At 41.1% G+C, this 27052-nt stretch overlaps 2 protein-coding genes across 3 annotated transcripts; one reads left to right on the forward strand and one right to left on the reverse strand.

Moving 5' to 3' along the window:
• Positions 1-1533: 1533 nt before the first annotated feature.
• On the reverse strand, positions 1534-5329 carry paqr7a (progestin and adipoQ receptor family member VII, a). Its single transcript, XM_059510036.1, has 2 exons — positions 5191-5329; positions 1534-3990 (listed from the first exon to the last, which is right to left on the reverse strand). The coding sequence occupies exon 2, from the start codon at positions 3927-3929 to the stop codon at positions 2856-2858; it is 1074 nt and encodes a 357-aa protein (XP_059366019.1). The 5' UTR covers positions 3930-3990; positions 5191-5329; the 3' UTR covers positions 1534-2855.
• On the forward strand, positions 5302-26255 carry LOC132104509 (protein NLRC3-like). Of its 2 annotated transcripts, none has more exons than XM_059510033.1 (11): positions 5302-5396; positions 5753-5842; positions 5930-7687; positions 7889-8056; positions 14291-14464; positions 14998-15174; positions 18063-18251; positions 24357-24512; positions 25052-25225; positions 25322-25368; positions 25443-26255. In XM_059510033.1, the coding sequence occupies exons 2-11, from the start codon at positions 5772-5774 to the stop codon at positions 26063-26065; spliced, it is 3537 nt and encodes a 1178-aa protein (XP_059366016.1). In that variant the 5' UTR covers positions 5302-5396; positions 5753-5771; the 3' UTR covers positions 26066-26255. The 2 variants fall into 2 exon arrangements, with proteins under 2 accessions (XP_059366016.1, XP_059366018.1); XM_059510035.1 differs by having other exon boundaries at positions 5347-5418; positions 5766-5842.
• The last annotated feature ends 797 nt before the right edge of the window (positions 26256-27052 follow it).

Genomic DNA, 27052 nt, shown 5'->3' on the forward strand with positions numbered 1-27052 from the left:
CAAATTTATTTTTATTTTTGTCTTTGTTCACTATGTGGAATGGATGAATAATAATAATAATAAAATGAAATGTCCAACATTCCACACCGTGTTTTTTTCCGGTTAAGTGCATCACCCGGGTGTTTAAAGTGCACTTTTTATTTTTGGAATTTTCAGAGTGAACGCACTATTTACACAAAATGTCATAGAATAGTGCATTAGTGCGCGATTTGGAACACACCTTATTGTGTATACAGTACTCGGTTATATTTGAATGTACATACAGTTTTATGTAAATACTTTAAAGGGATAGTTCACCCAAAAAACAAAATGTTGTACCCACAGGTTTGTAACAACTTGAAGGTGAATAAACAATGACAGAATTTAAATTTTCGGGTTAACTATCCCTTTAAAAAAATGCATCCACCCAGTTACCATAGTGCCCCTTCCCTATCATGATGAACAAGTCCATAATCAAAACCACTCTGCCGTCATGACATCATCATCCTTTGGGATGAATATCATCATTTAGGATGTGAACTCTTCAACTCCTCTTTTATTTTTATTTTTTATGGGCCAATTTGAAATAGTCTACCCATTTTCCCCATGATCTCATACATTAAACAACAGACTATGAAAACTATTGAACCACTGCATATTCTCCTTTCCTAACAAAACCTAATTTAGAACAGTCATAATGGGATATTATGTGAATATGCTTTCTTTTTTTATTCCCCTCTACATTCATTGGCAGACGTTCCCCTGAGATGACTTCTCGGGTTTGGTGTCAGGAGTTACTCAACTGATATTCTTACACACAATTCTTTCACATATTTAAACAAGGAAACCGGAAAATAAGTGAAAAGACATGCACATGTGTACACAGACTCAAATGCCCATAGTAACAGTTCTGAAAGAGGAAGTACCTCCCTCAAATAAAGTTTATCAGTGTGTTGGCAGTGGAGAGTTTGCTCTATGCATCAAACAGTTTCCAGGAAGCTGTCAATGGTTTCCTGTCGCTCAGTCCACATGGGACGTTTCAGATCTGCCTGTTTTCTGACCTTTTCATTTCTGTGCTAACAAAATTGTCTCCAAATATAAAACTGACCACAGAAAACACAAGAGGGCAGTACAGCTTCACTTTGAGTGTTTACTCTAACCACATGACCATCTCCAAACAAGGTGGCCTTTCTTTCACAGAATGTTCTAGTCAGGCCCAGATTGGCAAGACACAGGGATGGAAGCACCTACAAAACAATTAAGTGACAGAAATGTGTCAGGAATATGCAGCATGTAGTATAAAGCATACTACTATTTTAATTAAAATGTGTATTAACTGTAATTAAGTTGCTGGTAGGTTTTTGCCAGGACATTTTCTAAGTTTACAGATGTTTTCATTTAACCCTAAACCACAACATGATAGACTAAAATATGTAAAACACCCATAAAAATAAATATTCAATATGGAGTATTCCTTCGTCTTTGTTTTTTTTTTTTTTTTTTTTGCCATTACACATAATTTGGATGCATGCAATTATGGCAAGAATGTAGCAGTTGGTTTTACATATTTATTTTTAATCATTGCATTGTTATTCATATACTGATAAAACAGTAGAAGGCATTATACACTGTGGAACATGATTTAGTGATTTAATTAAGGATCCTTATCAGAACAGGCAATTGCTGTGTGCCTTTCACATAAACAGTAAGAATAGAGTAACACTAGAAAGAAGGATACTTGGAAAAAGACAACGACAGTTACAAATGTTGACCTGGTGAAAGCATAAATGTATTTCTGCATTGCGTTTTCCTCTAACATCCACACAAATGAGCCCGGTTTGTACTGTAAGTAGGCACTGCTTTGTTTGGTTAAGTGCAATAACACTAGAAAGAAAATCAGTACACTGGTCATTCAAAGCAAATACACTGATCTCAGTAACTTAGTACTACTGTTTGTTATCAGTTACACAAGATGTGTGTGATATGAAATACTGAGGTTCATCTAAAATACTCATTAAGGCACAGCAGTGATCATGACTGCATTGGTAATGCTGTCCATCTTTAGCAGACAGACAGAACAAACATCTCAGAATCATTGATATAGAAATTAAGACTGATTGTCATTTTTTACTTCTTCAAAGCTAATCTGATGACTGACAGTATAACAGTGCGTCCTTTAGTTTATATAAAAAAGACAGTATTCTTAACACAATCTACAATTTAGAATTTACACACTCTAAGTCAAATCAGACATCTAAACACCTAAATATTTCTATCTTTTTCCATATTCTCAATACTGCACGCTGGTTTCTTTAGTGTTTACTTGCTGGCTGGTGTGTAACTGAAGTATGACACATTGAAGGGATAGTTCGCCCAAAACGATGGAATGGAAATCTTGTCATCATTTACTCTCTTGTGCAAAATGTATTTTGTGGAAACAAAAGTCAATGGCCAGAACTGTTTGGTTACCAACATTCTTCAAAGTACCTGCTTTTTGTTCTTCTCTAGAAGAAAGAGAGTGAATGAGGACAGAATTAGATTTTTTTTGTGTACTATCACTTTAACAGAAGCTTTTTCATTAAAAACACATTCAAAAATACTAACACAGATGATGATCTGTTTGAACATTAAGCATTTGCTCAAAGTTCAGACCTTGAACAGCACACACAAATACAGACCCCAAACCTAACACTGTAAAATCTAAGTTTGATGATAGGAATGTTGTTAGAGGACCAACAAGAATATTGATCAGGAAACATCGTTAGCTAAAGCCTATGTGGACTTGAATAAACCTTTTCATCAGCCCATAACTCTAATACTCATTGAGAGCATGCTGACATCCACTATTATAGTGCACGAGAAACTATTCCTATTCTTTACTTAGTTTTTCCCTGTAATCTTTTTACTTTTGTGAGCATATACAAGGCTATCAGAGCAGAGGTGATGAGTGTTAAAATGAAGAGCGCGACGAAGAACAACGCCTCGCCATCAGAATGGAGTTTCACATAGAGGTCTCTGCGGTTGAAGTAGTCCAGATATGAAGCGTGGATCTGGCAGACTGTACACAGAACCATCAGCACGTGGAACAATTGATGACCCTGACCTAAGAAGTCACAGTGCCCTGGGAACCAGCGCTCGGGAACAGGCTGGGTGAAAAAAAAAGCACTGGAAAGAAAAAACGCCACTTGGCCGAAGTGAAAAAGCAGAGCAGGAATGTCCATGAAGTCGTCCCTCATCCAAGACAGAAACCAGACGATAAAGCGATGAAACACAGGACTGGTGTCCCAACCGTAAGCAGCGGCTGAAGGCACCACCTGGCCAACTTTGCGAACCCAGGGAGGAAGGCTGTAGTTGCGATATTTCCCGTAGCAGCAGCCGAAGCAAGACAGGCAGCACAGGAAGCTAGCAATAGGCATGAAGAAACCTCGTACATATGCATGCCAGCTTTCCTCTATGGCGTAGTAGTAGTGCACCACTGCACTGCCATACTGATACAGCGCCACTCCCACGTAATCCAGGTAGAAGAAGCCGTAATGACACAGCTCAGATTTGGCCGCCAGCAGGTGGGCCACGGTGCTGAAGGTCAAGTAGCTCGCTGAGGACAAGAGCAGGATTAAAAGAGGCCAAGAATGAGGGTCGTTCATGAAATCGATGGTTTCGGTAAATCGCGCAGTTCTCGCAAGGACCACTAGCGTGCCGATCAGGTGCGTCCAAACGTTTATGGTCTCGTTGTGCCGCTGTAAGAGTGAAAGGAAGTAGTAGCGCCAATTCTGGTGCAGCGGCCGGTAGCCTGAGTGAATGTAGCGTTCACGGAAAAACCAGGGCACCTCCGTGTCTCGCAGGGTGTCGGCGGTGGAGGGCAAGGCCTCGGTGAGCATCTGGGGGACTCGCCCCACCTGCTGCAGGTTAATGAAGAGCCGGCCGATCCGCTCCATGACGATTGTAGCCATGATGATCTCTGGAGCACAGACAGTAGTAGTCCAGGCCAGAGCTGAGCACACACCGGAGTATCTGGGAAATCAAAGGAAGAATACACGTGAAGGCAATATTTTGCCCATTCTCACATATAATAAGTATAACATGTAGCTGACAAATAACACCATGATTCTAGATTAAAAAGTATACATATATATATATATATTTTTTTTTTAACAGTTAATTTTAATACTCTTTAAAGGATTTTTTTTTTTATATTTTTAAAAGTACAAATATTCATCTATAGCAGTCTCAATTAAAATCATCTTATAAAAAATGGATTTTGATCATTTCCAGAAGAATTAGAAATTTAATTCAATAAAAACCAATGTCACACCTGTAGATAAATATAACTCTATAAGGATAAAGTTTTATAAATCGTTCTAATTCTAGAGAATAGTGAAGCACACACAGCACTGATGATACAGAGGAACAATATAATATAGCCTAGTTGGAATTACTTTCAGACCTTTATTTTTTCCAGCGCATGAATGATAAAAACATTGACAGCAAACACGAATCCATCCAACTTTAAAGAGTTGGGATCATTCTTGGTGTGAACGGCTCTTAAGACTGTTTCTGCTTGATGTTTCATGAGCACTACGCAGGCTTTAGACTTTCTTCATATGAGGATGTTTTGATAAAGAAACAGGAAGTATCATCTATGAAATATGTAGATTTCAAACTATCATTAAAAGTCCTCTTTCATGTTCCATTTAAGAAATAAATACACACAGGCACTTAGCTCTTGCTGCTGAAAAACCTCATAAGAGGAGATCCAACTTTGAGTTTGCAATAACTATATGTACCTATATGCTATCTTACTATAAAAAAAATAATAAAAAAAATATGAGCGTAAGTAAATGATGACACAATTTTCATTAACTAAACAATTAGATAACATATTTTCCATTTTCTATACATATAGCAACAGGTGGTCAACAAAGTAACACTGTTCCTTCTTATTGATGGGATTCATATTCCGTTCTACATGAAATCATGGGTTCTTGTGGTGAGAGACATGTGGATGCCAGAACGAAATAATCCAGGATTTCATTCACGCGTGAACAAGAGCCTAATTTACAATCAGAGGCAAACGGCCTTTCTGTGTCCTAACTCACAATCGGATGAAATGCAATGCAACATTACAACAGAAGCACGCGATATGCGCCACAAAGTCCAAAATCAAAACGAGCACAGAATGGAAAAACACTACAAGAGACGAGGCTTGTTTACCGTGTTTGGTGTCTTCCGCAATCTGAAACCGCAATTAATCTCGCAGTGAAAACTGTCTGGATTTTATCCACCCGCCCGAGCTGTTTTTCTTCCTCATACTGCGTGTTTCTCGGTAGTCACGCCTCTTGTGCAGCGAGACATCGAAGCGGTGAGAGACTGAGACTGGGCTTGCTGTCAAAAACATCAATTTATCATCGCATTTCTGCGTTAATCCAGGTTTACACGGTTGTTTTGATATCACGGGTAAAGTTTACAGAGAATGTGTAAAAAGTAAAAAGCGAAAGTAAGAGAGCGTAATCACGGCTAAATTTTAGACTGCTATTTATTAGCTATACAGCATTTATACTTTTTTTGTGCTCTTGTTGTTTTAATGCAAAATTTCACTTGTCTGTCTCAGAATAATGGCCTAACACATCTAGTCTAGATTCATGTTGTTTTGTGGCACAGGTGTGTTTTCTCTGGAGCTGATATCGGCGATACCTGTCAGATAAGGACATTTTATGTATAGTATTTTAGCCACTTTAAAGAGCCAGTGTATAGAGTGTGTATTTTGTATTTTCAGTAGCCAATGTCAGTAGACAATGGCATCAACCCTAAAAGAAAATGTCCTTCAAGACCAAACAAAAATGATTAATCAGTCCACAGAGTCATGGTAAATCTTCTCGTGCTCACTTCTATCTTGTCTTTTCATATGGTACTCTATTCAATCACACTGAACACATTTCTGAAACACTTCCAGCTCTTCACTCAGTGTTGAAGAAACCAAGGAGATCCAAACTTTGAAGGCTTTACTGCAAGAAAGCTTAAGAAAGCGATATGAAGACACTCTAAAGGCTCCAGATGGCATTCCTCTGAAGATGTATGAGTCAAACCGGACACATTTGGATGGCCAGATTGTCCATGAGATGCGTGAGCTGGAAAGACCCTACAATGAAGACGTTAAAGATGAAAATGTCATTAATTATGATGATCTCCTGAAGCCTCGTTCTCCTACAGACGGTCGTATCCGCAGCATTATGATGAGAGGAATATCTGGATCTGGCAAGTCAACAGCTGTGACGAAGTTTGTTTTAGACTGGGCACATGGCAGAACACACCAGCACATTGATTTTGTGTTTCCTCTTCACCTGTGTGAGCTGAACATACTACATGACAAAAAACTCAGCCTGATAGAGCTCTTAGATCTGATTTTTTCAAAGTTACCGAAGCCAGAGACCATCGAACGGTCTCAGATCCTCTTTATATGGGATGGACTTGGTGAATTTAGATTTCTTCTTAATTTTAAGCGCACCAAGACATGCACTGACCCAGTGTCACCAGTCTCTGTAATTTGCCTGCTGGTGAATCTTCTCAAAGGGAACCTTCTTCCCTCTGCCCAGATCCTGGTCACTTCAAGGCTAAAAGATGCAGGTCTAATTCCTCCAGAATATATTCAGAGGGTGGTTGAACTTCATGGGCTTGATGACTTGCAGTGGGAAGAACAGCTCAGAAGTGAAGTGCATGACCAAAACGTTGCTGCAAGAGCGACTGTTCACGTGAAATCATCCAGATCCCTGTACATCATGCGCTCCTTGCCATTCTTCTGTCAGATGGCTTCCACTGTTTTAGAAGAGATTTTTAGTAACTGTTGCAACATAGATCCTCCTCTCACCCTAACAGAGATGGTCACACATTTCCTCCTGATTCAAATGAAGAAACATGTGGAAAAGTCCTCTAAATCAGGCACTGAGGAGATCCTGAAGTTGGGTAAGCTGGCTTGGCACATGCTGGAAAGGGACACGTTGACCTTTATAGAGAAGGACCAGAGAGAAACCAATATTGATCCTCTTCTTCCTGTCAAACTCTCTGAAGATTGGCCCATGTTTTTCAGAAAACAGAACATGATGGGTTTAGGGAAGATGTACCGCTTCACGCATCCCAGTGTCCAAGAGTTCCTGGCAGCATTGTATGTTGCTGTGCATTATGAACCCAGCAAGGGAAATGTAATGTCTTTTACACTTGCAGAAAAAGCTAAAAAGTTGCTCAGTCCTACAGACGTACCACCTGATATGCACAGAAGAGCATTAGACAGAGCTTTAAGGAGCAAAACTGGCCAACTAGACATCTTTCTCCTCTTTCTCTTGGGCATCTCTGCAGGTCCAAGCCACAGGCTCCTGTCCCGCTTTTTCCAAAATACATCAATTCATATAAGCACAGAGGATGTAGTCAAAAATATTTTACAGAAAATCAAGGCAAAGCCATTATTTGAGATCTCAGTTAATCTCTCTCGCTGTTTGGAGGAGCTTGACTTAGCCCTGCCTGTGGTTCAGAATCGAGGCCAGGTTGAATTTCAGACAAATGGCGATGTCCACGTCACTCCTTCAGAGTGGTCACATATAGCCACTACTCTGCTGACCTCTGAGGATCCCTCACTGACATGTGATGTCAGCGAATACACTAATGCAGATGAAGCCATTATGAGACTGCTGCCTGTCATCAAGATCTCCAGAGTCCTCAGGTGAGCACAGCGAGAATATGTGTGTGTGTTTGTGTGTGTGTGGCCCCATTAAATGCAAAGAAATTAATTGTATGTTCTTGCTTTAACATAAATTAAAATTCAGGATGTTCGGCGTGTAAAAACAGATGCTTAAACAACATGAAACATCATTTATTTCAGCATTTTTACATCATTTAACCTATAATTCTTTTTCTACCTAAGACTGGATGAGGCCACAGATCTGAGCTGGGCATTGATCGCCTCAACTCTGAGATCGCCAGCCAATCGTATCAGAGAGATCTACATCGAGAAGAATGCCTTCTGTTATTTAAACTTGAGCCTATTATCTGATGGTATGAGAAGCCCTAATTGCAAAGTGGAGACACTCTGGTGAGTCCATACAATGGCAAAAAGTGTGGAGTAACACTTTAGATTAGGAAACACATACATGTACAATTAACCAAGAGTTTTCCCTCACTACACTCCTGATTTGCTGCTTATTGATAGTAAGGTAGTTGTTAGGTTTAGGGGTTTGTTTAAGGGATCTAGAACCAATAATGGCCAATATGTTAGTAATATGCATGTTAATGAGCAACTAGTTAACAGTGAATCTAATCTAACATGTAACTGAATGCTCTCTGTTGTGCCCTTTGCAATCCTGAGAATGAATCATTATGAATTGTAGTCAGAATGCATTTTGTACTGAGTTGTACTGACTTTAACTGAGTTGGCATTAGTTGCTAAGCTAATCATTGGTTTAATATGTAATTTGAGCTCTAAATAAATAATGTACACTGAAACATGGGGTAAAATTACACATTTTAATTACCTCCGTTGAATACCAACTTTTTGTAACAGCCTTAAAATATTGTCTAGGTTGTGTGTTTATCTCTTACTAAAAACTGAAAATCAGATCTTCACGCCAAGGCAGTCTTAAAGGGTTAGTTCGCCCAATTTGCAAAATTATGTAATTAATAACTCACCCTCATGTCGTTCCAAACCCGTAAGACCTCAGTTCATCTTCGGAACACAGTTTAAGATATTTTAGATTTAGTCCGAGAGCTCTCAGTCCCTCCATTGAAGCTGTGTGAACGGTCTACTGTCCATGTCCAGAAAGATAAGAAAAACATCATCAAAGTAGTCCATGTGACATCAGAGGGTCAGTTAGAATATTTTGAAGCATCGAAAATACATTTTGGTCCAAAAATAGCAAAAACTAGAAATTAGCAACAGCAAAGGAGACAGCCTCCCGGTAGATGTGGTTTCTGACAGGGGGTCTCAATTTAGTGTCAGCTACGGGCCTTTCTCCGTTTCATTGCAGTTTATGTTACCAGCCACCAGTCTTTCCCAGTCTGGAATCGGAAGTCGCGGTCCCCTCCGCTCACGCATTTGTCCAGAGGTGCCACCGCACCTGGACCAAAGCCCGCGAGACTCTGCTCCGGATGAGGGAGCGCACTAGGGCCAAGGCCGATCGCCACCGGTCAAAGCCTCCCATTTACGTCGTGGGTCAAAAAGTGTGGCTTTCTACCAGTAACATTCCTCTGCGTTCCGTATCTAATAAATTAGCTCCCAAATTTATCGTCCCATTTACTATCACCAAGATCATTAGTCCGGTGACAGTCCGCCTCAAACTACCTCCAGCGTACAGGAGGATACACCCCGCCTTTCATGTGTCCAAAATTAAACCCGTGTTTTATGCACGTATTAATCCGCCTACTCCGGTTCCCCCGCCGCCGCGTCTCGTAGATGGGGAACCGACTTCGGATAATCGTATTCTGGACTCGAGACGGAGGGGACGAGGATTCCAGTACCTGGTGGACTGGGAAGGTTACGGTCCAGAGGAGAGGAGTTGGGTACCTGCTAGGGACATATTGGATCACTACCTTATTGATGATTACAATCAGCAGGTAGGCCCTTCTGGAAACTCCAAGAGGAGTTCTTAGAGGGGGGGGTACTGTCACGGTTGGTAAACCGTGATCGCTGGGTTTTTCACTTTGAGGTAAAGTCTGTGTGTTTCGCGTCTGCACTGATTAGTTTGTGGGCGTCTCCCTTAATTGTCATCAGCAGCAGCTGTCACTCATTACACACTCCCTATATATTGGCTTGTCTCACGTCTTGTGTTTGTGAGAACGTTGTTTAATGTCAGTACTCTGTCTATTGCTTCTGTGTCGTTTGCAATAGACAGAGGTACTGACATTAAACCTCATCCACTTTCCGCACTATCACTCAGCATCTAGACTTACCTCCGGCTCTATTCCCCGCAGTTCCTGTGCCATCCTCTCCTGCTGCCTTCTCACCGTCACCATCCAGATTCCTCACCGCATCACCGCCATCTTGGATTATCGTCTTCCCTGCATTGTTTTTGTATTCTTGTTTGTTTGTTTATTTACCATTAAATTGTTAACTCGCACCTGTTTCCAACCCCTCCGTCACCCAGTCGTCACAGTGATTCAGCGTGAAGCAGACTGACACACAGAGCGTCTGAACCGAACTGATTCTTTTGGTGATTGATTCTGAACTGATTCTGTGCTAATGTTATGAGCCCACTCAGCCCAGGTAAACCTAAGGCTTGCAGTCATCACCAATGACGCCAATTACGTCGAGCGCAAAAGAACCGGTGAACCGTTTTCTTCAACCGGTTTATTGAATCGAACTGTCAGAAAGAACTAACGTTACTGGTGATCCGAAAACCAATGCTTCAAAATATTCTAACTGACCCTCTGATGTCACATGGACTACTTTGATGATATTTTTCTTACCTTTCTGGACATGGACAGTAGACCGTTCAGACAGCTTCAATGGAGGGACTGAGAGCTCTCGGACTAAATCTAAAATATCTTAAACTGTGTTCCCAAGATGAACGGAGGTCTCACGGGTTTGGAACGACATGAGGGTGAGTCATTAATGACATAATTTTGCAAATTGGGCGAACTAACACTTTAAAATCCATTATCCAAGATGGCCGCGCGCATGGCAGTACGCACGATTGTTTGTTTGATGTGATTATTGAATGTTTGGAGAGGAAGTTTTAGCTGTTATTGATTTTTTGTTTTGATTTTCGTATTTGAGTAGATGCAAAATAGATTATTTTGCGCAGCGCTCTTTTGATTTCAGTGAGTAGTGGAATAATTTATATTTAAAAAGGGGCTGTGGAATTCCCTCACTGATAACGGGAGAAGGATTATCTGTCTGGCTTTGTCTGGGCCCACTCTGGATCTGCGGGGAACAAACTCTGCTTTGTTGTGTCATACATTGCATTCCTGGATGTGGTTTTTCCCTTCCTCGTGAAGTCAATTGTTACATCATTAGCTACTTCGGAGGGTGCGGAGTAGTGCAAAATGGCGTTTGTAACAGCAGCCTTTTTTCTGCTGATTGTAATGGATTACACGGGGAATAAAAAGGCACTGGTGGTTCATTCTCAAAAGGTATGGACAAACTTTTACATCTCATCTGAAGGAACGTTCTCGGACATTGGTCTTATTATGGAACTGCATCACTCATCATCACTAAGGGCTATTGACTCTGTTCGCTTGGATTATAAGGTCTACTTTGTTGTCATGAATCGCATCTTGATTCCTAGTGCCTACAATGATTCAGGATGTACACCTAGGAAAAGGAAGTGCTTGGTTCTTATTTTATTGTTAATCTCAGGAAATGTACATCCTAATCCTGGCCCTATCATTAATAGTCTTAGTAGTCCTGAAGATTTAAAATCTAGGACGGGGCTTGGTTTTATTCATTTAAATGTTTGTAGTTTGTTACCAAAAATGGACTTGGTTAGGGCATGGGCTATTCAAACAGATGCAGATGTCCTATTAATTTCTGAAACCTGGCTTAAAAAAACTATCTTAGATAAGGACATTGTGATTAATGGCTATAGAGTTTTCCGTTGTGATCGTTTAAAGAAGGGAGGTGGTGTTGCAATTTATGTTAAGACTAAATTTAACACCAGGATTTTAGCTTCACAGTCTACTGTTAAACAATTTGAGATGTAGGTGTGTTTGCTAATGATTTGAGTGATCACTGTGTTATTGCAGCAGTACGAAATACAAAACTCTCTAAGACTAAACCTAGAATAATTTTTAAAAGAAATTTGAAGCACTTCTGTGAGCAAGCGTTTTTGCATGATTTGTCTTGCTTTGAATGGGATAGAATTGCACTGATTGATAATGCGGAGCTTGCTTGGAAATATTTTTATGATGGTTTTAGTAGAATTGTGGATAAGCATGCTCCCTTCCGGAGGTTAAGAGTAAAGGGATGGGATAACCCATGGTTTACTCCGGAGTTGGCTAATCTTCTTCGGCAGAGAAACCAAGCCTGGGCTAAAGCAAGGCAATCTGGGACAGATTCAGACTGACTGGCATAGTTTTAGACATCTGCGCAACCGCTGCACATTTTGTATCAAAAAAGCAAAATCAGATTTTTATTTAGCAGCTACAACAGAGAACCTAAACAATCCCCGTAAATTCTGGAAAGCATTGAAATCGGTATGCTCCATGAATGCTTACAATGAGTTACCTCCGTATATTATCAATGATAAAGCCGTTATATCAGATAAGCCTGCAATGTTGGATTGTTTTAATAAGCACTTTGTGGAAGCTGGTTCCTTGTTTGAGCGGCAGCTCCTTGTAGGAAATTCAAACGTGACAAACTGTTTTAATTCATCAGTACCACCGACGAAATCTGTGGCAAGTAAAGAGGTATTTTGTCTAAAGCCTTTCACTGTCGCAGATGTGCAATCAGCTCTTGTTGCTTTGGAGCCTAGTAAATCCCCGGGCCCTGACAGGCTAGAGCCTTATTTTTTGCGAATAGCTGCTAATTTTATTGCTAAACCAATTTCAATTATTTTTAATCTCACTTTAGTCTGCAATGAGATTCCATTAATCTGGAAATCGGCCTATGTACTCCCTCTTTTGAAGGGTGGTCATTTTGCCCATTTGGATAATTATAGACCGATCTCTAAGTTACCAATTTTAGCTAAAGTTTTAGAAACTCTGGTTGGTGATCAGTTAAAGGATTATTTGGTTTCCAACCACATTTTGTCTGACTTACAGTCTGGGTTTCGAAGGCAGCATAGTACTACTACAGCAACAATGAAGGTCATTAATGACTTTATTGAAGCAGTGGACTGTAAGAACACCTGTGTAGCTCTTTTTATAGATTTATCTAAAGCATTTGATACAGTGGATCATTGCATTTTATTGGAAAAGCTACATAATCTTGGTTTTTCTGACCATACTATATATTTGGCAGATAGAACTCAGTGTGTTTATTCGGACAATCTCAAATCAGCAACACTGACTGTATTTAGTGGTGTACCGCAAGGATCAGTTTTGGGTCCAATTTTATTTACTATTTATATTAATAACTTGGGTCAAGACATCCCACAAGCTCATTTTCATTTTTATGCGGATGATACCGTTATTTATTGTAAGGCTGCAACTTTACACCAAGCTTTTTCACATTTACAAACCGCTTTCAATCTTGTTCAGGCACAACTGTATCATCTTAAACTAGTTTTAAATGTTGAGAAAACTAAGACTATGCTCTTTTCAAAATCTAAGAAGTCCCTTGGAAGTCTCCCAAATATTTTTACTATACATGGAGAGCAGATTGAACAAGTCAAATTGTATAAGTACTTGGGTATATTAATTGATGATCAGCTCTCTTTTAAGTTGCACATTGAAAAATTGGTACAGAAGCTCAAATTAAAAATAGGATTTTATTTTAGAAACAAAGCCTGTTTTTCTAGGAAAACCAGGAAGAGATTGGTTGCTGCTACATTTCTCACTGCACTTGATTATGGTGATCTGCTCTATAGAAATGCGCCTGACAAATGTTTATCTTTATTGGATACTGTCTTTCATAGTGCACTAAGATTTGTGACTGGATGTAAAGCATCAACACATCATTGTACTTTGTATAAAATGACAAATTGGCCTTCATTATCAATGAGGAGGCACATTCATTGGCTTATGTTTATTTATAAGTCTATGTTGGATATGCTCCCTTCTTATCTTTGCACTTATATGTCTCACAGCAACTGTTCCTACAATTTGCGCTCTGGTAATTTGTATTTGTTGTCTGTACCTACGGTCCGTACAGAGCTTGGTAAGAAGGCCTTTAGTTATGCAGCCCCTTCCACATGGAACACATTGCAGATTGATTTGAAGTTGCAAAATCTGATTTCTTTTGGTCAATTTAAACACTACATGAAATCTTTGGAAATAGATGCTATAAATCGTTGTCACTGCTTTTAATATGTATTTTTAAGTAGTCCAATGTTGTCTAATTTTTAAGTAGTGTAATGCACACTGTTTATTTTTATGTATGTGTGTTGGTTGTTCATATTTGTTACTGTGCGCTGTCAATACACTGTCATCTTGGCCAGGTCTCTCTTGGAAAAGAGGATTTAAATCTCAATGAGATCCCCTGGTTAAATAAAGGTTAAATTAAAAAAATATGACATTACATGAAAAAAAAAAAAATTCTGATCATTTCTGTTAAAAACATACCCAGTTGGTACTTGGCATACATTCATCTCTGATTTAAAAAAATTCTTAAACTCTTAAAAACTTAAATCCAAGAACTTGAATCATCTTTCTTTTAAAATATTTTCTTTAGGACACCATATTTTGGTCATCAAAAGGATGGTGACCATCTGCTCTCGGGGATTTTATTGAACCCAACACATTTGAGAGAGCTGAAGCTGCTGAATTCATTCAGAATGAGTGACAGGACAGTGGAGAGCATCTCTCAAATCTTAATGGACCCCGATTGTTGCGTGGAAAATCTCACGTTAGTAAAAATGTTACTTTATTGTTATTAGTGGTCATTTATTGTAAGAAACCTATGGAGGTAAATCAGTAGCTAAACTTGAGAGGTTGAAGATCTGAATGTGAGAACTTGTCATATTAATATTTGTATTTGTAAGTTAAAATTTACACTCACAGCTCTGATGTGAAAGCTGAAGCTTTCAATTTGCACACACAGACAATGATCAAAACACCCGTGTTTTGAATTGGAACTATAACTATTAATCTACAACTTCCAATTCAAAACACGGGTGTTTTGATCATTGTCTGTGTGTGCAAATTGAAAGCTTCAACTTTTCACATCAGAGCTGTGAGTGTAAATTTTAACTAACAAATACAAATATTAATATGAAAAGTTCTCACAATTAGATCTTCAACCTCTCGAGTTTTGCTACTGATTTACCTTTATAGAAACCACTTAATCTAATATTACACTTCTGCTTCATTTGTGTTAGAAAAAAAGAATAAAAAGCACTTCCTTTTTTATTCATCAGTATTGTGTTTTGTGCTCCCCAGTTTACAAGGAATAAAAACCTTAGAGAGTTGTAAGATCTTGGCCGCAGCTCTCTGTAGCAGTTCTTGTTGTCTGCAAGAGCTGGACTTGATCAGATGCTGTCAGGGATCTGAAGATCAGGCTTTACAGCTTCTGTCGGAGGCATTCAGACATCCGAACTTCAAAATAACAGCTCTGAGGTAAACAAAGCAGTAACTAGCAACACAGATTGATTCCCTTAAAGCTGAAGTGTGTCATTTCTGAAGGTTGAGGTACTCAAACAGTTTTTTGATAAGAGTTGAGAATCAACTATTTGTGTTTACCGCTGTCCCTGCATAATAATAATAGATAATAATAAAGTAGATAATATCTAAAGAATTGTTTAGCTAGTCATAAAATACAAGGAATATTAATATTTTGAGATCATAGATGACCCAGTTTTTTATTTTATTATAATTTGTTTTTACAAATTCCACCACTAAGAAACTAATGTCACGTAAGAATTTAAACACATTTTCCTGCATTTTTTCCTGAAAATATTTAGTACACTAATCTACACACCACATCAGTTAGATAATATGGTTGCCATAGTTAAAATGGTCACGAATTACATTTTTTCATTATTTTATAATATTCTCTGAGGTCCACCTATTATGTTAGCAAATGTTATGTTATGTTAGTGATCCTCTTTACAGAGAGGATTAATTTAAGAATCAGAAGTAAAGGCCCACATCTATAACTAATGGATGCTTTCTCACTGCATCGTATGGCTTGGCATGGCACGGCTCGGCTCTGTTTGCGTTTCCACTGCAGTTTAGTAGCGCTTTAGAGTGTGCGGGATTATAGACATGTCGTTAGTTGAAAAAAATATTTTTAATTCTGCGTCATCTCTCGGCTCTCGCTGGATCCAATCCTTGGTGATCAACTAGAGGAACGTCTGTAAATCCTCAACAGATCACGAAACAGCCAGTATTTTATTGTTTAAAAAAAGGTTCGCTCATCTGAAACTGTTGCGTTCGTTTTAAAAAAAGTTGCGTTTGACCCTCGCTGGCTGTGATGATTTACTCTAGTGGGTCTAGCAGGGCCGGTCCTGACCAATTTGCTGCCCTAGGCAAGATTTTACCTAGCTATATATATATACACACACACACACAAACACACACATTACAGCAGAACTGTTTCCAACACTCATAATAAATAATCATATTAGAATGATTTCTAAAGGATCATGTGATAGACCGGATGTCACATGTGACACTGAAGAATGGAGTAATGATGCTGAAAATTCAGCTTTGCATCACAGAAATAAATGATAATTTAAAGTATAATAAATTGAAAACAAATTATTTTTAAATTGTAATAATATATCACAATATTAAATTTTTTCTGTATTTTTGATCAAATAAATGCAGGCTTGATGAGCAGAAGAAACTTCTTTCAAAAACATTAAAAATAGTAATGTTTCCAAACTTTTGGCCTGTACTGTATCCCCCCCCAAACTGCACAACTGTAGAGTAAAACATTAATAAAAAAGTGATAATTAAAAATGCGTCTTAAAACTGACATGATTGTACAAAATCACAGTCTGGGGACTCAGAACAACTGCCATGAAATTATAGTATCTTACTCCTATGCAATAAATTGTTCATTCACTACATCTCTTTACCTCTGTCTTTATCCTCTTCTCTTCTTTTTGGCACTGTATCTATCGCAGACTATGCTCATTTATAATGTGTCATGTAAATTCGGCCTTCCGTCACAATCAGGAAACTTTCACCGTGTCTAGAACTGGCGCGAGCTGCCAGGCCCGTTTCTACGAGCTGTGTGTTAACAAAAGCAGTGCTGTCTACATTGGATGCGGCGTCGGGCACGCTACACAACAAATTACCAACAACTGATCGCGCGCGCTCTGTTTCTGACGCACTTCAAGAACTCGATGGGCGGGGGAAGATTGAAGAGCCGGACTTTTTTTTTTCTTTCTTTATTTGGTAGTATTTCGAATTAATAGTTTTTTTTTTAAATAGTAGGCTATTATAAAAAAAAATATGTAAAAAAAAAAAAAAAACTCGTTCACTCGTTCACTCATTATGGCGCCCCTATGGATGAGTGGCGCCCTTAGCATTTGCCTATACCGCCTAGGCCGTGGGCCGGCCCTGGGGTCTAGTGTCTCGTGTCACAAGTTCAATAACACAGGAAGTGGCCATTCTATTCGTTAAAAAAGCTATGATCAGCAGTGTTAACATGTCACATTTTGGTAATGGTACGGTTCACTTGGTACCAGGTACTGTACCCAGTGGAAAACCCCCCAAAATTGAGCCGTGCTATAACAAGCAGTGGAAAAGTTTTACAAATAAAAATATGTATAACAACATGGGTCATTGGATTTAAAAATTATAAATACTATTTCAAAGTATATTTCAAACAATCTGGAAAAGACAATGCAATTGTGTTAAAAAGACATTTACTCACACTTATGTGTTGCGATTAGGCTACTGTTGGACCAATTACAGTCAGACTCAGCACAGCAGTGTTTCAATGATACTGGATAATCTGGAGTTCTTTGCTAGTGTTACTACATGTCTGCAGCAGACGTGAGTGACGCAACATGACAAAACAGAACACATTATAATTAGTGATACCGTCCATACTGGATGTGACAGTGTTACGATCACAAGGATGCCGATCCTAAACGTTTTTCACAGTTTAAGCTACACACTGTCTTGGAATCCTCTGTAAAATCTCTGTGGTTTTGTTGAAGTAATCCTGTGTTTGCATCTCTTTAGGATCTTGTGAGTCAGTGGGTGGGGCTAAAGAGACTAAATGTAGTAGTAGTTAATTTTCCTCTGCAGAGGCAGTCTTTCAGCTTGGTTTTAATAAAATCTTTTTTTGAACTAATGAGAAAGTTTTGTGTTCTAAAACTTACAGGATGTTTTTATAGTACATTGACCTGTTACATGTCAAAAGGTCAAGGAAAATGTAATTTCTCAGTTCATGACCCCTTTAATGTGCTATGTGCTCATTTTTAAACAAGAATTATATGAAATTTACAGAGAAAAGTTTACATGAACTATCCTAACTCTTTTTGCAGGTTGGAAGTCTGTTCTATAACGCAAGAAACGGCATCAGCATTATTCTCTGCTTTTCAAGAGAACCCTTCACACCTGAGAAAACTTGAACTAAGTCTCTTTTTGTGGTCGATTCTTGAGCTTCAGCAACTTTTCTCTCTGCTGGCGGATCCTTGCTTCAAACTAGAAACATTGCGGATACTTCACCTACGGTATGATAAGTAATCCAGAACAAAACCTTACAACAAACCAGCCGAAATTCCTTGTCTTCTTTTTCCTGTTGTGTGTCTTAGAATTAGACTATTTCAGACTTTTAATCTGTGACATCCCATCTTATGGTTGCTCTTGCTTTAAACACAATCCACCAATAGCAATACTGACCAATATTTATACCTCTTAATTGAACAAAAAAATGTTTTAATCTATTAGTGGAACAATACTGAACAATATTTAAATCTCTCAATAGAATGAACATGCTAGACATCTGTAACGTGGGGAGGCATGACAACGCAGTAGTTGATCCAAGTGAAGGCTTTATTCCAAAGAGTGGTCAAACAGGCAGGGTCACACAACAGAAAAACTGGTACATTCCAGGGCGAGACAAAATAGTAATCCAATAAAAGGGCAGGTCAGGGCAGGCATCAACAATCAGAAACAGTCCAGGGTCAAAAACAAGGCAAGGCAACAAGGAACTAGAAGGCCCTTTCTCCAATCTTGCCCTGGAAGTCCAATGCGCTGCAGAGTTTAGCTCCAATCCTGATCAAAGTCACCTGCCTGTGATTTTCTAATGATCCCAAAGACATTGATTGGCATTGATTAGCATGCACAGGTGTGTTTGATTAGGGTTAGAGCTAAACTCTGCATGAAAGTGGATCTCGAGGTCAATATTTGAGGATCCCTGAACTAGGAAAAGATGGGACCCTGAGAACGCTACAGGCTACCCCAAGGATACCCAACCCTGCTCCTGGCGATTGATTGTCCTGCAAAGTTTAGCTACAATCCTAATCAAACACACCTGAAGCAACTAATTAAGGTCTTCAGGATAACTTAAAAATGAAAGGCAGGTGAGCTTGATTAGGGTTGGAGCTAAACTGGCAGACATCCTCTGTTTGTTGGGCCTGATTCATATGCGGCCCCTCCAATTTTGTCTCAAAGCCCATGTACCATTCCACTCTTGGCACCTGGGACATTTTCATCTCAAGGTAACCCACTGCTGCATCATTGGGACTGACCTCCTGATGTCACGGCAGGGATCCAATGAGGCACGGAGATAGAACCAATTGCGAGTAAGTCTTTTATTAAGGGCAATCCAAAAGGGTAAACAGTCCAGGCAGAGGTCGATACCAAACCAAACCAAACATAAACAAACAAGGACACAAGGCAAGAGCACGACAAGATGACGGACATGAATTAACAACGACTCCGTGACACATACTAAGACAGACCGGGTTATATACACACAAGGAGAGACAATTGCTAATGGGAAACTGACAGGGTGTGATGATAGGTAATTAGTGACAGCTGGGTGCAATAATTAAGCAGGGACGTGAGGAATGTGATTAATGAAGTGAAAGACACCGTGGGAAAAGAGGACATCTAGTGGACACCCAGGGATCACAACCCAGACACTGTGACAGTACCCTCCCTCTACGGAGCGGCTCCCAGACGCTCCACGACAAGACACAACACAGAGACAAGGAGGGAGGCGGACAGGTGGAGGCTCAGGAGGAGGGACGGAGGGCCAGAAAGGAAACATAGGAAACAGACACCAGAAGTGTAAACACAAAACAGGGAGACCAGGAGGGAGGAGGACCGGAGGAGGTCCAGGGGGAGGGACAGAGGGCCAGGCTAACAGAGGGGAACCGACAGAAAACACAACAGAAAACGAAAAAACATAAGTCCGTGAAGGACTTCACGTGGTGCCCACCAGGGCGGAACAGAAGACCACCACAACCGTGTGGCCAAGGCGGAAACCCTCCAGGGCGGAGCAGAAGACCACCACAACCGTGTGGTCAAGGCGGAAGCCCCCCAGGGCGGAGCAGAAGACCACCACACCCCTGTGGTCAAGGCAGAAGCCCCCCAGGGCGGAGCAGAAGACCACCACCACCATGTGGTCAGGGCGGAAGGCCCCCAGGACAGAGCAGAAGACCACCACCCCCCTGTGGTCAAAGCGGAAGCCCTCCAGGGCGGAGCAGAAGACCACCACATCCCTGTGGTCGATGCACAAAGCCCCCAGGGTGGATCAGAAGCCCACCACTTCCGTGCGGCCGGATCAACGGGAGGACGAGACTCTGGTAATTCCATGGTGTCTCTACTGGACTCCAGAAGATCGGTGCTGGCCCGACACTGCTCATGAAGATCATTGGTGACTTGCATTTGCTCATGAAGATCAATGGTGACTTGCCTTTGTTCATGAAGATCAGAGGTGACTTGACTCAGTCCTTGAAGATCACCGGTGACTTGACTCAGTCCTTGAAGATCACCGGTGACTTGACTTGACTCTGAAAGGTCAACGGTGACTTGACTTGACTCTGAAAGGTCAACGGTGACTTGACTTGACTCTGAAAGGTCAACGGTGACTAGCCCTGACTCTGGAGGATCAGCGGTGACTAGCCCTGACTCTGGAGGATCAGCGGTGACTAGCCCTGACTCTGAAGGGTCAGCGGTGACTAGCCCTGACTCTGCAGGATCAGCGGTGACTAGACTTGACTCTGGAGGGTCATCTGGAACCCGACTCGACTCTGGAGGGTCATCAATGACTAGCCCTGACTCTGGAGGGTCATCGGTGACTAGCCCTGACTCTGGAGGGTCATCGGTGACTAGCCCTAACTCTGGAGGGTCATCGGTGACTAGCCCTGACTCTGGAGGGTCATCGGTGACTAGCCCTGACTCTGGATGGTCATCGGTGACTAGCCCTGACTCTGGATGGTCATCGGTGATTAGAACTCTGGAGAGTTCCCTGGCACCTGACTCGACTCTGGAGAGTTCCCTGGCACCTGACTCGACTCTGGAGAGTTCCCTGGCACCTGACACGACTCTGGAGAGTTCCCTGGCACCTGACTCGACTCTGGAGAGTTCCCTGGCACCTGACTCGACTCTGGAGAGTTCCCTGGCACCTGACTCGACTCTGGAGAGTTCACTGGCACCTGACTCGACTCTGGGGAGTTCACAGGCACCTGACTTGACTCTGGGGAGTTCACAGGCACCTGACTCGACTCTGGGGAGTTCACAGGCACCTGACTCGACTCTGGGGAGTTCACAGGCACCTGACTCGACTCTGGAGGGTCAACTGGCACCTGAATCGACTCGGGAGGGTCAGCTGAGACTCTCATCCTGTGCAGCGGCGCTGGGCAAGCAGCCGTCTTGGGCCATGACTCTGGACAGGCGGCCATCTTGTACTGTGGTGCTGGGCTGGCGGCCATCTTGTGCTGTGGTGCTGGACCGGTGGCCAATTTGGGCTGTGGCGCTGAACCGGTGGCCAATTTGGGCATTGGCGCTGGGCTGGCAGCCATCTTGGGCTGTGGCGCTGGAACAGTGGCCAATTTGGGCATTGGCGCTGGGTTAGCGGCCATCCTGTGCTGTGGCGCTTGGCTGTTAGCCATCCTGGGCAGTGGTGCTGGACTGGCGGCCATCTTGGGTTGTGGCGCTTGGCTGGTTGCCATCCTGGGCAGTGGTGCTGGGCTGACGACCACCCCGCCGGAAGAGACCGAAGTGGCTGGGGCATCCCACCGAAGCCGATGCTGCAGGTAGCGCACGAATTCCCAGAATTCCAGTGTCTCTAACTGCGCCATCTCCTCATGAGACACTGGATCATCCAGCCCGCCATTGAAATAGTCCTTGAGGGCCGCATCGTTGTAGCCCATGCCCTCGGCCAGGGACCAGAACACCTGAGCCAGGGCACCCACTTCATTGCCCTCTTGGCGGAGGGCGATCAACCGAAGGTACTTGGTTCGCCGCTCCGCCATCTTGGCTGGGGAACGGAAAAATGACATACCGCTGGTTCCTAGTGTGACGGAGTCAAGACACCGTGGGAAAAGAGGACATCTAGTGGACACCCAGGGAACACAACCCAGACACTGTGACACCAGAAGGATGGTAGTCACGACATAGGCCTCCAACTTGGGTTGAGAAACACTGTATGGTTTTTCTAGCCCTGGAAACCTTCTTGCCAGACTTAAGAGGACATCATATCTTTGTCTGCTTGGACAAAATGACGGTGGTAGCCTTTATAAATCACCAAGGCTGTGTAAGGTCACACTCCCTTTACAGGATGGCGAGACGCATTTTCCAATGGGCACACTGCCCAGGGGTAATGTAGCTCCAGGAGAATGCCTCAAAAGACAACTCTCACTGCTTCTCAAAAGGAGCGAGATGCCCTGCCCCGCAAACGGCCTGGCCAGTCAGTCGGAAAAACAACCTTGTTGATAAATTCTTGAGGGAAGCTCGAGGATTAAATCCACCTCATCCTCATACTATGGTGACTTGGGACTTATCCATAGTATCCATTATCCCTACGAGGGCCTCCCTTTGAGCCACTCCAGTCAGCCGACTTTCAGCCCTTGTCACTAAAGACCACCCTCCTTTTGGCTTTAATGTTGGTCAAGCAAGTGGGTAACATACAAGCACTGTTAGAAAGTGATGCATTCCTCGAGCCTAAAGTGTTCTCCACTTCATTAAAAGCACAAGTTATCACCCTTCTAGCTCTTCCCAGAGGATGAGCAGGGTCCTAGTTCACTATGCCCAGTTTCGGTTTTTAAGAGTGTATTTAAAGTGGTCTAACCACTTCTGGCATTCAGAGCAGCTCTTTGTTTCGGAGACCGGTCTAAAGGACTGCCAGTCACAAAGCAGGGACTCTCTGAATAGTTGACACTATAACCCTGGCTTACACCTCAGCGGGCGTATAATGTTTTATCAGAGTGGGGCCCATTCCACCATAGGAATAGCCTTCTCCTGGGCTTTGTCTAGCTGAGTTTCTGCTAGTGATATCTGTGCGGCTGGTGGCTGGTCTATGCGAAGGCCAGCCAGCAAGCTTAGCCAGGTTTTTTAACTTGAATGTCCCTGCCCTTAAAGGGATAGTTCACCCAAAAATGAAAATTCGGTAATTAATTTCTCACCATAATGTTGTTTCAAAACCGTAAGATCTTAGTTAATCTTCGAAATCCAAATTAAGATATTTTTTGATGAAATCGGAGAGCTCTCCTAGACTCCATAGACTGCAACACAACTGTAATGTTCCCTGGTCCAGAAACATAGTAAGGAGATCAGTAAAACAATCCATGTGACATCAGCGACTCAACTTAAGTTTTGCGAAGCTACGAGAATACTTTTTGTGCTCAAAGAAAACAAAAATAACATCATTTCTTCAACAATTCTTCTCCACCGAGTTTCATCTTCTGCCATTTTGGAGAGTAACCAAGAATGTTTTAGACATAATCATCATTGTTTAAGTTCGTGGGGAAAGTGCACGCACAAACATCTGCGTAATCAGCATTGTTGAAGCTTAAGAGGAAAGCATGCATATGCGTTGTGATACGGAAGACGGTAACATGGGAGAATTGTTGAATAAAGTCTTTTTTTTTCTTTGCGCACAAAAAGTGTTCTTGTAGATTTGCAAAACTGAAGTTAAGCCTTCTTAGCTCATTTCTAGAGGGTGAGTAATTAATAACAGAATTTTAATTTTGGGGTGAACTTACCCTTTAAAGGGGGTCATCGGATTCAAATTTCACTTTTCTTGTTGTTTGAACATAAATGTGTGTTGGAAATGTGTGTACACATCCATGCTGTAATGATATAAATCTGGTTGTTCTGAGATTCCTGTCAGAATGACGTAGTTCTATACAGGCCCCTCCCACGATAGTTGATTGACAGTTGCGTTTCAGCACAAACTGTACTGGTGTCTTACATTAGACCTGCCATGATTGAGCTGATTGTGTCCACCATTGTGTCGATTCTGGTGCAAGAATGCCTAAATGCATCTATGTTCAAACGAATCATTTGCGATTTAGCTTCATCTACAGAAGTGAGTAAAACGTTTTTTTTATGAATCTTTGCAAATCACCTTTCATAATAACATGCTAGTTAGCAAGTTCCGTGGTTAAAGTAAACAGTATCATGAGATTGCCTGTGCTGTTAGTAGATTACACACAGCTGATTATAATAATCTCTCCTATAACCCTTCACTCATTTGTGTTGCTCTTGGTAGATTGTGTTGGTCATAATGGAAGTGTGTCGGCTGTCCCTTAGTGTGAGTGTCCGAGGAATCACCATGTTGTAATGTCATCACATGTAAATGTAATGTTTTTTGGTTTTTGTCTCAGTCAATTACAGGTTGATTCTCTTGAAACTCTGGCTTCAGTTCTTGGATCTTGCAGCCTCAGATCTCTGGATCTCAGCATGTGTGGTCTGACAGATTCTTCTGTTGAGCTGCTCTCTGCTGGACTGAGTAGCCCTGGCTGTAAACTGGAGATACTCAGGTGTGTCTAAACATGAAAAGATGAAAATAGACTAGAATAACAACTAACTGTTTTCATTAAAACGGTTTTACTTATCTTAAATATTTCACATTTACAAGATTGACAAGATAGATCATGACCTATGAACGACACAAGGGAGAGAAAACTCTTGTTTATCAAAGTGGATACAGATATCAGTGAATGCTAGTATTCTCAATATTATTGAAATGTTAATGGCAAATTGACTAATTGACATCTTATAACTAATACATATAACATATTTAAAACAGATAACAGAATTTATAACACATCAGTTTTGACTATAAAAGATAATTATTGTGTTACATGAGAAGGGCATTGAATAGACATTACAAAAAGTAGCTTTAAAATTTTTTTTTTTGAATTGCATGAATGATAATAAATTGGTACATTTAAAAACAAAGATATTAAAGCAAATTTATTAAAAAACAAATAAATCTTACTATCCTCAAACTTGTGAACGGTAGTGTGTTTCAGCACTGTAGGATGTAGAAATCAGTATGAGCTCCTTTTCCCTGAAGGATGACACACTGCAGCATCACAGAAGCAGGAGCTGCTTGTTTGGCGAGGGCTCTCTCTTCCAACCCATCACACATGCGGGAAATAGACTTGAGCATCAATCCTGTTAAAGGTCCAGGATTTGACCAGCTCAGATTCGTTTTGGAAGATGCAGCAACCCGATTAGAGAAATTAATGTGAGTCTAGCAACTATTTCTTTGTTTTTTTGTACCTGTTCATATTATATAAAGGACCTGAACATGAACAGTTGTACATTTAACATTTACCTACAGTGTGGATGGCCTAGAGGAGCAGCGTGACATGGAAACTCTACAGCAATGTTAGTCAGCTGTTTTCTTCTTAAAATTGATATTATGAAATCATATGGTGCGATCATAACACTTAAATTTTCAGATACGTGCAAGCTGACTTGGGATCCAAACACCGCTTCTTCAGGGGTGCAGGTGTCAGAGGAAGATGAGGCACTTGTGGAACATCGCAGAAACCCAGAACCAGATTCACATCATCCAGAAAGTTTCAAAAATCAAGACCAAATCATGAGTCGGGAAGGTCTGAGCAGCCGTCATTTCTTCCAGGTGGAGTGGTTTGGCAGGTGGGCCACTATTGGAATGGCCTATAATGATATAAGCAGGAAGGGAAGTTCTGCAGCCTGTAGCATTGGACTTAATAATAAATCCTGGGGCATTTTGGTGAGTACCCCCTCTTCTCTCTGTAGTGCTCTTCATGGAGGAGTAGAGATGTGTCTTCCTGACTGCTCACCCTGGAGAGTTGGAGTCTATCTGGACTGGGCGGCAGGAACTCTGTCCTTTTACAACACCACACATGACAAGGCTGAACTCATCCACACCTTCCATGCTAAGTTCACTCAGCCTCTCTTTCTGCTGGTCAGTATTAGTGCTGGAGTGAAGATCTTACCGGACGTGTCTCCTCCTGTCTGTGTCCATGACCACGATCCTTGGGATATGTTCAGGGGCTACAAGGAATGTAAGGGATGTAACGGATCAAAGGCTTGCTAGATAAACCAATCTGCTCTCCTTTTGTGAAATATCTGATGGTAGAGTTTTTATCCATGATCATTTGGATTTCAAGGACATATTAGGAAAGGATTCATTAAATGTACTTTGACAGAGAGAGAGAGAGAGAGAGAGAGAGAGAGAGCAGTTGATCCACAAGAGGGAGACATTCTCTCATAAAACCTGATCTTGAAGAAAATGATCATTCTGCCCAGTGGCGGACTGGGACAGTAAATCAGGCCGGGAATCTGACTCCACCCCAGGCCACCTCTGCTGCTGCAGTCACTGCACTTTCAATAATCTATATTAATTATGCAGCCATCAATTGTATGTCCCAATGATCACAGTCCTACTACTGATGACCTTATAAATCATAAAAGCACATAGAGTATAGCCAGCATGTTTAGTTTTGCTAATAGCTTAAACTTTACCTGAAGGTTCATGCTCTGACTCAAAAGCTGATCTGTCTTGTTCAACAGCAGGAGCACTAACAGCACTACTGCTACTGTTGCTTCCTTCGTCACCTTCAACATAAATAAATAAGCATTGTACACTAGGCTACATAAATGGAAAATCAATTTCTGGTCAATTTTGGCACTAAAAAAATACTGTATCCCCATATGTAAAACAGTGTGCTAGTTTGTCATTAAGATGCTCTTTTAAAACATCTATCATTATATACATTTGTAATATTATTCTTTTTTGAATCGATTTTATCTATTGTAAGTCGCTTTGAATGAAAGCATCCGTCTGCCAAATGATTATGTAAATATTAGGGTGGAACAGTTCAACTTTTTCACAGTTTGGTATGTTTTACTGTTTTAGTCACGGTTTCAGTACCATTGTATGTGCTATGTTTATGGAATAACTATACTTTATATATTTAGTATAGTATAGTTTTTAGGTACAGAAATTGAATAAAGTAATCATATGTTAAACTGCATAGCAGTTTGTACTATTAAATATTATTCTTCTTTAAAGTCACAAAAG

The sequence above is a fragment of the Carassius carassius genome, chromosome 25 (assembly GCF_963082965.1).
Source record: "Carassius carassius chromosome 25, fCarCar2.1, whole genome shotgun sequence".
NCBI lineage: Eukaryota > Metazoa > Chordata > Actinopteri > Cypriniformes > Cyprinidae > Carassius > Carassius carassius.